Source organism: Corvus moneduloides, chromosome 3 (genome assembly GCF_009650955.1).
Source record: "Corvus moneduloides isolate bCorMon1 chromosome 3, bCorMon1.pri, whole genome shotgun sequence".
Taxonomy (NCBI): Eukaryota; Metazoa; Chordata; class Aves; order Passeriformes; family Corvidae; genus Corvus; species Corvus moneduloides.
The window spans coordinates 79,913,025-79,927,614 of record NC_045478.1 but is presented as its reverse complement, the minus strand read 5'-3'; the positions used below and the strand labels follow the sequence as shown (position 1 = coordinate 79,927,614).

The 14,590-nt window shown below is 38.4% G+C and overlaps 1 protein-coding gene across 1 annotated transcript in view; it reads right to left on the bottom strand.

Moving 5' to 3' along the window:
• WDR27 (WD repeat domain 27) overlaps window positions 1-14,590 on the bottom strand; it is a 95,355-nt gene that overhangs the window by 62,484 nt on the left and 18,281 nt on the right. The window contains exons 15-19 of the mRNA XM_032102386.1: window positions 13,836-13,925; window positions 10,843-10,964; window positions 10,120-10,253; window positions 6,155-6,252; window positions 5,735-5,856 (exon numbers count right to left, since the gene is read on the bottom strand). Coding sequence (XP_031958277.1) covers window positions 5,735-5,856; window positions 6,155-6,252; window positions 10,120-10,253; window positions 10,843-10,964; window positions 13,836-13,925 — 566 coding nt within the window. The remainder of the gene's footprint in view (window positions 1-5,734; window positions 5,857-6,154; window positions 6,253-10,119; window positions 10,254-10,842; window positions 10,965-13,835; window positions 13,926-14,590) is intronic.

The following is a 14,590-nucleotide window of genomic DNA, read 5'->3' as shown; positions in this document are numbered from 1 at the left end:
CTCCTCTCAGTGCTGTCCCAGGACAGCCATGAGCCCTTTGGTCCAGGGGTGACACACCAGGATGGTCAGTGAGACAGGCTATCTGGGTCATCTCACAGACAGATGGGGAATACTAAATACCAGGGCATGGATCCATCATGTGAAGCAGAGGAGGATCTTTTTGTGATTGCACAAGACATTACGAGATGTTCAGGGAAGAAAATAAGGGCAGTGAAAGGGAGGGAGCAAAGACTAGTTCAATGATGAATTATAAGACATGTTTAGCCCGGGGCTAAGCGTACAATTTCCATTGACTCCAGTAGCAATTGCATTCATTCTTAACAAGACTAATTTTGGCTTCATACCTTTAAATAATTAAATCCAGTTTAAAACCTCTGATTTTTTAACATCCACATTGGCCTTTTTGCTGGCTACAAATTTCTTTCTCCAGAAAACCAAACTGAAACAGTTAAAACATTTTCTTTCCTTACCATTCACTTTCTTGATTTGGCTGAATACATCACAGAAACCTCAAGGTAATTTCCTGCAATCAGTATTTGATTGCCAGGAATCTTCTATTCATTATGAAAGCTTGCCCTAAGAGACGAATTAAAATGCACTGTGCAACAGATTTCCCAGCAAAGTCTACACATTCTCACATTAGCTGTGTATAACTATATAAAAAAAGAGTAATGCAAAAGACAAAGACAGTTGCAGTCCAAAGGGCAGTATTCATTAAAAGTTACAGAGCACCCTTTTTTGTGCCTTTGAAATGTTTGCTCACCATCCCTTGCTTCAGTCAGCACTGGTCACAGAGTCCAGAATAAAAGGTTATACAGACACATACACATTTACCTTGTGCATTACTCTTTATTATAGAATACACAGCATACACTAACTAATAAACTAAGGAAGAAGTGCAATCTATTTGTTCCTTGTCTGCCCTGAAATTTTGTCAGCAATATACTTTATTAATACATATACTTGTATCTTCAAACTACATTTGCTACTGAATATTGATACAGAAGACAAGAAAATACATACTAGTTGGGGTAATGTGCAAGCTGAATTTTATTTATCACTTTGTGTTTTTATAGTCCAGCAATTTATGATAATCTATTATTTATGAGAATCTAATGCAAAAAGTAGCACAGTCCCACACACTCTTGAAACTATCCCTGCATTCTGATAGACAAATCCCTTCCCTCTGCCCCATGCACCTCTTCATCCACCACTGTAATCCCTTCTCAGCCTCTCTCTAGACCAACTACATTGCAACCTTCACATAAAATTTGGCCTCAGGGAAGTCATGGTTCTACAGAATCCCTCTTTCTTTCACTAATTCCATACGAGCACCATTTATGTCATCCAAACAGTGCAGCTGGCTTATGCTAAAGGCATTGATCAATAGACATATCAGAAAGCACTCCATATCTCCAGGTGATCTTATACTTTCACCAACATTGAAACTATGCTTAGGAAAAAGTTAACTGACTGAAAGTTTGGAGTTAGCTACTACATTTTTCAGTCTTCACAGCAAGTAGACTTCCTAACTAATGAACCAATGAATTTTGAAACAAAAGGGTCTGAAAAGAAAACTGAAAACTTGCTGTTTCTGTGAAAATGAGTGTACTCCCTAACTGTGCTAGCAGAACATATACCATCCAAATATTTGTGGCTCATAATGACAGATTCCTGTTCAAAGAATATGTTTTGCAGCAGAAAAAACATATTATTAATACTAAAGCTCTCAATCTTTGTGGTCTGATCTCAAATTGCCATCTATTTCAGAATCTCAGATGTTCCTAAACTCTGTAACAGGAACATGATTTTGATATTTCAATCAATTCATTTTACTATGTCTCTTAAAAGTGCATATAAAAAGCAATGGACTGTTGTAATAAGCTTAATCAACACACCGCAGGCTGAGATGAATTTCATGCATTGGCAATTGCAAACAATCTCTAGAACAGATCAAAAGAACAACTTAGAATCAAAGTCATTACATGGCAAATTATATATATTTGCTTACAGCTGCTTCTGTCTAAAACCAAAAATAAGAGAATGTCATGCTGATCATCTAGGTTTGTAGGATATCCTATGTATTTAATAATTTGCTAACAGGTTTCTCCCACACTTAATTGGAACATACTTTCCCTATTGTCCCACAAGACCTTCAAAAATTATTTTCTTTTTTATTCATTTAAAGAGTAAATTTTATGATTATGCCCACTTACTACTGTCCAGGTAGAATCACAAAACAGTCTTGGAACATGAGAACTGATTTGCATGAATCTAAAGTAGAAAATGCACTTCAAGAATATATACATACTGCAATCACAAATGAGTATTCAGGGCACACAATGAGACTAGGAATAGTCCAAAGGAAAGCCTTCCTAAATTTTGGGGTGTAGGCACTGGATCTTCAGCATCAACTGTTTCACTCCACAGATTTGCTTCCATTGAATCATGTCTCAGCACTAGCTAACCTCAGATTCCAAGGTGTTCTATACTTTAAACAGGACGTACTTTGCACACAGCATTCTGCAAATTTTTATAAGTCTATAAAATATTTTAGCATATCATCTTAAAGAAAAAGCAGTTGTATTTTCTCTAATAACTTTAAACTACCCAATGTAATAAAAATAGTCGATGTGTAATTTTCCTATTGACTTATCTAAAGTATTAATTTTATATAACTGAAAAAAGTAGAGAACCTTGATGTATCATTTTCCCCCAAAATGGTCAGTTTTCCTTGCTATACCACATACCTCCAGGTTTTTTTCCCAAGTGAATACTTGCCCACATCTTTAAAGTTTTTCTTGATTAAATAACCTGAAGGCACTAAGCTGACCCAGCAAAAAGAAAAGCCAGAACTTTAAGCCTATATGTGTTACAAACAGTACTGAAACAGTTAGCACAATTTTAAGTGTTTTACCAGATCACATCTATAAGGAAAACCCACAAAGAGATCTACAACAGTAATAATAAGGAACTGTTTTAAACCCACAGAAGCAAGGACTTTCCAACTGGGAATGAAGCACCACATTCAACCAGACCTAACACAGCAGGCATTCCAGAACATATGGTACCATAAAAACTACGAACACTCAAATCAGTCTTCAAGGGAAAAAAAAGAGCAAAAGATGAGGGGTCATCTATTCTATTGCAGTACTGAGAAATTTCTTTTTGGTTGCTGTTTCCAAAGTTTCAGAAAAAATCACACAGTGTCAGATTGAGCTTCAGAAGAGAACAATTACATAAGGAAAAATTCCTGCTGAACTACAGTATTAAAGTCTAGTGCAAGTAAGGCAAAGGGTAATAAACACTTCTCTAATAGCAAGATCTTTTGGTCAGTCTCACTACTCCCTCCTTTACACTAGAGAACAAATGAAATCTGTATGACTCTATTGTTGGGGTCTCTCCCCCGCCGTGTAGCCCTGGGAGAGGGGCCCTGAGGGCACAGACACGGGGCTTCCCTGCCCCTGCTCAGCCTCGTTCCCATTGGTTGGTTTGTGTTCCCTGCGCGGGCAGAAGGACCCTTGGTCCCGTGACTGGAACAGTTCCTCCGCTGAGCCCCGGCCATGCGGCTGGAGAAATAAACATCTCTCTGAAACATCTAGCAAGAATCTGTCTGTCCGTATATATTTCCTTTCCACGGGACCCCTGGTTTGATATATGCGTGTTGCAGGATCCCCACTGCAACAAATGGTGGAAAATTGAGAGCAGAACAATCCCCGATCCCTAAGCGACTGATTTGTGTGAGTAAACCCTGGAAACTTTGGATTCCTCTTCTTGGTTTTGCTTTGCTATTCCATATCTAAACTATGGAGGAACAGTGGGAAGACTCTTGGCTCTCGGAGCCGCATATGGACATTTATCTTAAACTTAAAACGATTCTTGAACAACGATTTGTAAATTTTAGCCTGATTCAAGCTCAGAAAGAACTGAAACACTTCCTGGCATGGTTGTTTAAGAACTTTTTCTATGTTTCTTGGGATTTAATTCTTACCAAGGGCTTTTGGAAAACCGTTTGGACACAGTTAATATTTGAGTCAAAATATATGCCGATGGAAGAATATTTTCGTGAATATTATTTAGTTACTGAGACTGTTGAGCAATGTCAGCTGTGTCCTGGCGAAGGGAAGCCTGGCTCAGGGACCGTGCGGCCCAGGCCACGTGCACCGAGCGCTCTCCGAGCAGCAGCGAGGCAGTTCCCGCGCGCGGGCGGAGCCACGCGAGCCGCAGTGTCGGTGGCGGAGCGAGGCGCGGCGGGACCCGGCGGTGCCTGCCCGGCCGCGTGCAGCGTGTGGTGGAGCGAGCCCCGGGAATGCCCGACCGAGACGGAGCCGCGCCGAATCGAAACACGCGCTGGAGCAGGGCGCGGGGGGGTCGTCGCCCGGGGGCCCGGCCGAGACGTGGGTGCAGCGCCCGGCAGCGGCAGCGAAGCTGCGACCAGAGGAGGCGACGCACGGAGAACTGAGCGGCGCGGCCCGGCCCAGCCCACGCAGCCCCGAACGCGACCCCGGGAAGAGCGCGCAGGCACCAGCAGCCCCGACAATTCCAACACGGGAGCGACCGAAGGAGAGAGCAAAGACGCAGCGAGACAGAAAACAGCAGCCACTCGGAAAAAGATCATAGTAACTAAGACCTTAGGGATAGTAAAATGGTATAATGTTAAGCAAAATTATGGTTTTATAACAAGGTGTGACAACCAGCAAGACATATTCGTGCATAGAACTGCTATTAAAAAGAATAACCCTGAAAAATACATCCCAAGCTTGGGAGATGGAGAGGTGGTGGAATTCAAAATTATACGAGGTAGAAAAGGGTTACAAGCATCGCAGGTCACTGGGCCTGATGGTGTTCCTGTAAAAGGCAGTATATATGCAAAAAATCGTAGTCATGTTAGACAGTATCTCCATTGTAAGTCCCCCCTACAGTCTCCCTTTCCTAATCCCACCTTTCCCTTTTACCCTATGTCCTATTACCCCCAGTGTATTCCCAATCCGTTTTTTCATCCATGGTTTCCCTCACAAAACCATGCTTTTGCCAATTGTTTCCCCAAAAATCCCTTTCCAATGCCGAGTGGGGGATGAAAAGGGGGAGGGAAGAAGTTAAACCCTCTCCTGCCTCAGTTTCCCCACAAAGCATGCTCAGAGAATTCTGTCTCCCTTCTGTCAGCCCTAAGATGTTCCAGAGAATCTGTTTGGACATTTAAAGACTCAGGAGGGTGGCTTGTTTTGTTCTGAAACTGTTCTTGTTATGTTTATCCAGTTATTTTCATTCTCCTTTTATTAAAATAAAACGGGTGAGGTGTTGGGGTCCCTCCCCTGCCGTGTAGCCCTGGGAGAGGGGCCCTGAGGGCACAGACACGGGGCTTCCCTGCCCCTGCTCAGCCTCGTTCCCATTGGTTGGTTTGTGTTCCCTGCGCGGGCAGAAGGACCCTTGGTCCAATGACTGGAACAGTTCCTCCGCTGAGCCCCGGCCATGCGGCTGGAGAAATAAACATCTCTGAAACATCTAGCAAGAATCTGTCTGTCCATATATATTTCCTTTCCACGGGACTCCTGGTTTGATATATGCGTGTTGCAGGATCCCCATTGCAACACTCTATCACAGAGACTCATGTTCTTGCCCATCCTCCCCAATACACAAAAACTTATTGATTACTAGCAATTCTATTTTTAGCCTCCAATTTCTTTGTTGATGGTGTTGTAGTGGTACTACAAATAAAATTCACTAAAGTATATACCTTATTTTGGCAGATCTGATGGACTGATCTAACATGAGCTTCCGGTATCACTGCTGTGCTGCAGCCTGCATTGAGGTCAAAAACTTCCAATGCTCTGTTGCTGCCAGCTGTAAGTACAATATCTGTACAGTTCTCTGGGTTAAAGTTAAACTTATCTAAAGGAACAAAAATATATAGACAGATAAAAATACAGATAAATAAATATATATATTAACTCTGTTGTAGTTAATCCTCTATGAGCAACACCAAAAATCTTACAGCACTAAAAATTCATCTAAGGATGAAGTTCAACATCAAAAAAATTACAAGTGTTTTACTCTAATAGAAAAGGAGTAGTAAATAATCAAATGCTACTTACTTTAACTGATGTCCATGTCATTAAGCCCAAAGAACTGCAAAGAAAATACATACAAAGGATACAAGAATAGAACTCATTTACTGCTGAAAGGCTGGTAATCTCCATTGTTGATGTCATGGGAAATTTCTGTACCAATTTGCAAACACTCCTCTGTTTGTATCTGCAAACAATATCAAATGAATGCTAGTGTTAATGAAATAAGTTATGATTTGTAGTCACCAGTAAACTCCCATTGGAATCACAAAGCAAATCAAAATGCTTTCATTATGAAAAATTAAAGCCACAGATCTTTTGGCTTATTGCTGAACTCTATTAAAGAACTTGGTAACAAAACCCATTTGGATGAAAGCAAACATGATATTAATATACAGAAGACTGATCTTCCGTCAACATGAAACACTAAAATAATCCTGTATGTATATTGAAAATGTTGAAAAGAAGTCTGTAATGTACCTATGTTCGAAAAAGCAGATATGCCACTGGTTTCAGTGTAGCATTTAATGTGCTGATGATAGGGCAATCAGGAAGAAAATGAAGAGAAAACAGTGAGGAAAGAATAATTTCCACTTAGGGGAATAAGGGGCTGATCACACACTACCAAAGAAATTTTGTTTCCCAACATACACAAAACCCTTTAAGGTCCCGTGGGTTACCTGTCAGCTCCCTGCAGATGTGGAAAACATGCCAAAACCTCTAAAATGGCTTCAGACTTTTTTATATTACACAAGACTGTGTTGCTATTCAATCTGATTAGAACTCTCTCTTTACTGAAATATATCCACATAGACAACAGGGATCTGTTCTTAAACAGAAAACATGACGATATGGATATGGATATGGATATGGATATGGATATGTGAGGCAAGAAGAGGGTGATTTTCAGAGAAGTCACCTAAGGAATAGAGAGTTAACAACTGTGCTGGGTCTGGTCGGGGTGGAGCTAATTTTCTTCATAGTGGCTTTTACGATGCTGTGTTTCAGACTTGTGATCAAAACCGCCTTGATAACACACCAGGATTTTAGCCATTGCTGGACACTGTCTGCACAGTGTTAAAATAATTCCTGTGTAACAGCCAATATTATACTTGCTTTTTAGCACGTCTGTCTAATGAAAGTACAAAAGTCCATGCATGACATGCTTGTAGGAATCATCATTGTTTCTTTCCAACAATGCTAAAAGTTTGCAAAACTGAGATCATTTGACAAGAGCAACATGATTATCAGCCAGATCTGTTCAAAAGAAAAATGTTTAATGACTTGCTTTTTCCTTTAGTTGTCATTCTCAAACAATGGTCTGCTGATCTTTTCAGATAGACATCAGAGCTACTTTAGCAGTGATGGCGCAGCAGACATATACAGTGTTTTGCAATTTAATCCAAGAATATTTTGTAGTTTCCACAAGTACTTTATTCAAATAAATGAAAAAATAAACTGCACTAGACTTCAAGAGTGTGTTAGTTTAAAACAGTCTAGTTTTCTTAATGGGCAGAGGAAGCGACAGGGGCAGCTTCTGAGAGATGAAACTACTCAAAGCTTATATTATGTCCGGCACAGAGCCAATCACTGAAGGCTCTGATGATAGGCAGGTTGCTGGCCCAATTAGAGAAGTTCGTAGCACCTCTGTGATGACATATTGAAGAAGGGAAAAATACGCGGAGTTTTTCTTCCAAGGGGTGATGAGGCGGACACCTGGGCCCATCCTGGCAGGGTGGGGGCCACTGCTGGCCTCACACCATCCGAGGGCTGCCACCTCAATCACAAGGCTTGAACTCTCTCTTCAAAGCTCTTTCCAACTTTCCCTTACGGTACTTGTTGGCTATCAGTCTCGTGCCAGTATTTAGCCTTAGATGGAGTTTACCACTCGCTTTGGGAACCCGACTCCAAGAAGCCCCAGGCCTGGCATGCCAGGACCACCTGTGTGATGCCAGCAGGGACCACGTGGCCAGTGATAAACATGGCAAACAATTTCCCGACACGGAGCACAGACGAGATCAACCTTTTCAGCGCTGCAAAGCTCTATAAGAACTTTTCAATTGATAGACCCCGAGAACAATAATACCTACGGACAACAATTTTCTTCCAAGTCAGAGAAGAAGAAAAAGTGAAGACACGAGGAGAACCAACATGGCAGCACTGAGGGCAGTGAAAAGAAGGAGAGGGAGGAGGTGCCCGGGGCGTTGGAGCTGAAATTTTTTCTACAAGCCACGGTGAAGACTATAATACAACAGTTTCCCTGTAATTCATTAAGTGCATGGGGAGATTCCGAGATCCACTCGCAGCCCATGAGGAAAAGTACTCATACTGGAGTATGTGGATGCTGAAAAGCTGTAATCTAGTGAGAAACTTGAACAAAGAGAGAAGACCCTTGCCTCCAGAGACAGAGAAAGAGAGCCCTTGCTTCTGAACTAGAACAGCTTCTCCTTAAAAGACTAAACCCCATGAACTAAACTGACCCATGCTATGCAGTTTTGGGAAGACTGCTACGCCCGTGGGAGGAACTCCCATTACAGCAGGTCGGGCGGGACAACTCTTCGTGAAAATTAAGACCATGCTAAGAAATTCACAGAAAACTATCTCCTGTGGGAAGGATCCCATGGCACAGAAGAAGAAAGAAACTCCTTTCCCTAAGCATACTGAAGAAATATTTTCAGAAAGTGAAAGACTGACCAAAATCCCACGCTTTGTCTCCTTGCGTGGTCGGTGGGAAAGAGGGAGGGGCTGGGAAGAAAATAAGTGTTCTAAAGGTTTATTTTCGTTCTCATTACCCTTTTACTTTTAATTCTCTTAATAATAAATTCTCCTCTTTTTCAAAACTGTTTAAGTTTTGAACCTGCTTTGCCTTAGAGTGTTTTTTCCCCTAATCTTTATCTCAACTCATGAACCCTTTGTTACAATTCTTGTGGGCGCCTGGTGCTTTTAGCCAGCATCAAACCCACAACATAGAGCAAATGATTTATCTCTATTTTTGGGTAAACCTACCCAAGCTAACTTTAAATAAGCTGACTGAGATAATAGGTACAATCTAATGAAGGCAGTATGAAGCTTCTTTTGGTCCAATTTACCCTGCTAAGAGAGGCTGATTGAAACAGCTAAGTTGCTCCCAAATGCAAGAACAATTGTTTGAGTTAGCTGAAGTACCTTGTTTCTACACTGCAGACTGCTACACAAATACCTCACAGGGCATGGCCCAGGTAGAATTTCACATAGAAAGCAAATCAACCAAGAGTAAACTGGGATTCATCAAATATAAGTTATGAGAAAACTGAGGAGGAAGGTAAACAACAGAGGAGGGAAAATAGAAGAGTACCCATTATTTTTAAAAAAGAGGAAATTTAGTATATTTAAGAATTTTTTTTTTTTTTTTGACACAGTGCATTTGCTACACGTCCTATACATGTTCAATTCAAAGTGCAAGTCATTTAAAATTCAGGCAGCCATTGTGGACACACTGAGCTGGACACTGTTCATTCGTTCTTATCTGTTAGAAATTGAAGTTTATGTAGCAATTTGGGCTCCCTTTTTATTTTATGAATATCTCCATAAACTAAGAATTAATGAGTAAAACAGAAAGTATGTAATCAGATTATGGAAGAAAGCTATTACATAATTCTGTCTGACCATTTAGCGTTTCAGTGAAGTTCCACATACCAGGGCCATGCCTCAATCCAGGAAAGCACTCCTATTCCTAAACATATTTAAGCTTGTACTTAGTATGTTTTTCTGTGCAGCAGCAAAACTACCAAGAAAATGGACCAGTTTTTCCCATCTAAGGATGCAGCTCAATACTGTTTTAGTATTATCAGCAGACAGGACATTCCATTCACAATATCAACTAAGACTTCAGTGTTGTAGCCCTAATTCTTTTTGTCCTTCCACTCAAAGATATTTTGCAAGTAGCTTTTACCATTTGTTCAGTTTCTTATCTTCTGTAATATTTTTGCCCCCTCAGCTCACCTCACCACTGACAATATCCCAGATCAAACTGTACGAGTACTTTCACTGGTCTGTTAACGAGAAATGAACTCACCGTTTTAGGTCATCCTTGGTTGTGTCTAGATGGAAACTTAATAGATGAAATTCAGCTCCACAACACAGCAATATAAATGTATCTATAAAGTAAAACTGTGCAAAGTGTACATTCTTATGGAAGTTCTCTTTACCCTGAAAAATAAAGGAATCTATTAAGAATGGATTCAAACATAACAAATATTTTTGCTCTGAGATTCCTGGTGTTAAAGCAGAGCCTCCCTCATGTAATGCTGATCATAGGCCAGGAGGTTAAACTACTATGTAGTGGCCCTTCCTATTTTTGACATCTATTACTCTCAAAATAAAGATTTCATTCTGCTTAAATTAGCTGGAAGTAAATTTAATTGTATCTGTAGTCAATTGAATCTGGCACAATCTATCTTCATACTTAGAACTTCTTTTTGAATTGGGGAGTAAACTAAAGCCAAGCAGAGCTGAGCCAATGAAATAAAATGAACAGACCAGACAATAAAACCAAAATTTCCAGACATGCCCACTAGTTTTTTTTTTTTTTTATCAAGCTTGATTTTTTCTTTTCCTAAATTATCATGAGGAAAACCTGATTTGAATTCGATGGAGATCACCCAGATTGTTATAGCAGCTGAAGTCACCATTCAGTAGTTCTAGAAATTGGTTCTTTCTACAGAGCTTTTAAAATGGAAGTAAATGAAAGTGCGAAACAGTGTTCTCTGTGTCCAAACCAATGGAAGCTTCCAATTACCAGAATTAGGGCAGGCTCCTTATTGCAGACTGACCAGACCCTTAAAGTTCGGTCTTCTGATGCAGAAACTAACCACTTCTTGTCATGACTCCAGCCAACAGAGTTAACTGCACCATCATGACCTAATAAAAATATTAATGGAAATATCATAAAGCTCATTTCTTGCATTCATGAATTTCTCTGGAGTTAATTGTATTGTTTTAATACAATTATGCACAATATTAAAATACATTCTAAGTACAGGTTTCAAATGGTTGGATTACAACTGGTAACAGTAAACCAGCTATTGAAATTTTCTTCCACCAAAAAACACAGAAAAATGTCTCTCATTAATAAACAGACAAAGATAATTCCAACTTTAACTTTTCAAAGTTATTGGAAGAGCACTTTCAAGAAATATGCTTGAAATTAAACTTAAGCAAAGATTCAGTATTGAAAAAAGATTTTGAGTATTATATTATAATGAAATTTTATATTAAATATGATCTGGAAACCCCTTAAGACATTGAAAATAGTTGAAATACTTTATTTTATTTATTAACCTTTTATTACTGAGCTAGCTATTTTTGTCAAAATAAAATGAGTATGCCACTTCAATGGCTTGTTAAAAACAAGAATGTAAACTTACAAAGAAAGAACTTTAAAAGCCAGAAACAATATTCAAAAGCTAAAATATTAATGTGATCTAACATTATATTGAAGCTGATCAAAAAGGTCAAAAAATAACGTCAATCAAATTTTAAAAACTTTGATGCATGTTATTGCAATTTGTCAGATAAAGTCTGATAAATTTCATCTAGCCTTAAAACATTCAAAGTTCTTATGCTGCCCTCTTGTGCACATTTTATCTTTAGTCAACTGAAGTTTTATATTAAAAAATAGTTTGCTTTAAATTACAGGAGGGCTATTAAATTTATCTCAGCAATTGAGATATTTCATTTGGTAGACATATGTCTACAAAAACTCTTATAAATGAGATATTTTAATTCCCAGTTACCAAACAGCTGCAAAATTTTCACCAGAAAACTGCACAGGTACCGCACAAATACACATGGGAGTATTATTCTTGTTTTGTTCACAACACAAAGCTTTATTTAAAGGCTTCGATTTTCTAAAAACCAAAACACAAAACCAATCAAACAAACAAACCAAAAAAAAGAAGACCACAACAGAATATACAAAACAGTTTTCCAAAGTAGTAAGGAACCTGAGAAACTTTAGGAAAATCTGAGGTTTGGAAAATTGGAAGAGCCGCACAAAAAGCTTAAGAATCTATGCACTCCAGGCCCCTCAGTCCCAAAGCACACTGAAGGAGATGCCAGCTGGCTTGAAAGAGCCCAGTAAGATTCAAAACAGAAATTACTCAGGGTTCCCCAGTCCTGGAGCAAATTGAGAATAGCAGCTGGTTTTGTGAAAAGACTTCTTCAAAAAGGCCATGCTGGCTGTAACTCTTTACAGCTGTTCAACATTACCTGCACTTCACTACAGGACACAGACACCTGAAGAGCCACCACTGAAGAAGAATGCAGAACTACTTAAAACTGTAACTGAGCCCTTCAGGAAACAAGACTGAATAAATTAGGCTTACAGCAAAACTGTTGTTATACCACTCCTCTGATGCTGCCTTATAAAACCATGACTTTTGATAACCAGCAATATTCAGATGCTAATGCTGCCTTGAAATTGAAATTTTTTAGCAGAATAGATACAATTTTCATTTCTTGAAGAAGAGAAAATTTTACATTGCCATTGATTGCAGCTCTGAGTAATAATAATGCATCATGGTTTTTCATGAAAACACATATATTATGACACATCTGAAACACGAGCGTCAAAAGTAGAAGGTAAGCAGGTGACTACGTGGTAATCTGAACTGCACAGAAAAAAACAATGTGAATGAAACAAGCAGGCAACTAATGGTTTGCAGTTCCTACTCCCTTGCACTACTTTATCTGGCAGTTCAACATTTATGTTGCTTTTGAAAAGAACTACATGCACAATAGAATGTGGTTTACATTGTTTTTCAGACTTGTGCATCATTAAAAAAAAGACACAAAGGATTAAAGGTATCAATCAAATAAATCAGTGAAAAACTTAAGAACTTGCTATTGTAGAAGAAAAAGACCCCACTACTCTGTCCACATGGCATATTTTCATCAATTTCCTCACACAAGAAGGAGAATATCAGTAATGTTGCCTCCTTAATGTCAGAGCTTCTTCCACTAAATATAATGAAAATTACTCAAAAAGAAAACTGTTTTCACAAATCAGTTGTCAGAGTTATTTACTTAGAAATAATCCTCTAAAATATCTGTAAGTAGTCCGGTTTTAATACTTGTTAGGGTCAGCTAGTAAAAACCATTCATTTTCCATTATGAGCTCTCACAGAAAATTCATTTAGCAGGACTGATTTAAAGTCATAACATTTACTGTTATTAAAAATTTAACAGATTGTTCCTATAGAAATTTAGACATAATCTGGTGTTTAAGACTCATTTAAAAGTCTACATGTTTACACATACATACACTTTTGTAGTTGTGGATTTCTTCATAGGAACAGTCCCTTTTTTTTTAGATGGTTATTCTTTAGAAGTCTGGAGTTGCAAAGCAAACACATATTTTGCCAAGTCATCACAACCAATGTTTGGCTAATAAACTATAAGAATATACTACTACAATATAAACATGCCTTATTATTGCAATATATTGCCTTTATTGTTTCTCTTTAATATTGTAATATACATCATGATGAAGATTTCAATATATATAATCATAGATTGCTTCTTACCTCACAAAAAATTGAGATAATGGGAACACCTGGTAGTCAGTTTAATTCTAGGACAAAATTAAGCAATCAGAAAAATAAATTTTACATCTTGAATCATCAGTACTCCCTCTCTCTTGTTCTCAGGGTGATGTGAGTGGAATCTGTGCCAATTTAGATCAAATTCAATCATATGCTATATCTTCAATAATATAACTCATAAATTTACCTGAAAAAACATTATGCACATCAGTGAGATTGGAATTGAATATCAGCACAGTTTTGTCAGCCAGGCCACAAGCCAGCAGCTCTCCATCCCCTATAAAGAAGAGCATCTAATGATTTACATTTGAAAGCAAAAAGAAGCTAATATGCTGCTTCTTTAATCATAAAAAACACGTATGTCACTAAAACAGAACAAAAACCAGATATTCATATCCTATGTTTAACACAGATTTTGTATGAACATCACAAATTAGTGTTGCAGAATTTGGTATGATTTTGTAGGCAATTCATTTCTTGTCCTGACATATTCTCTAAATAACAACATTTTTTAACTCAAACAAAGAACCCTCTGAAATTTTTGCTAAACTGTGATTATTTAAGCCTGTGTGTGCATGCATGGGTGTGCAAGAGACAAAGAGAAAAAGAGAGAAAGATGTTTCTTCCTCAAACTGAAAAACAGTTTATACTTAAAATGTACTAGCAAAACAGAGAGATGGCTGGAATATATTTTAACAAAGTTACTGATTGCATCTAATTGCTTTTATTTCCTGATGGTGAAAGTTGTTCTTGTCCTCAAAATACTTACAAAGATTTAATTTTTAAAATATTTTGAAAATATTTTGGCTTGCAGGGTGTACATTGACATAATTATATACCAGGTAGAATGCTTGATTGCTAATCTAGGAAGTGCTTTCTGCTTAATCATATTTACATAGGAACTGACTAAACCAATCGCAATAGTCATTTATCCAAAGCAGT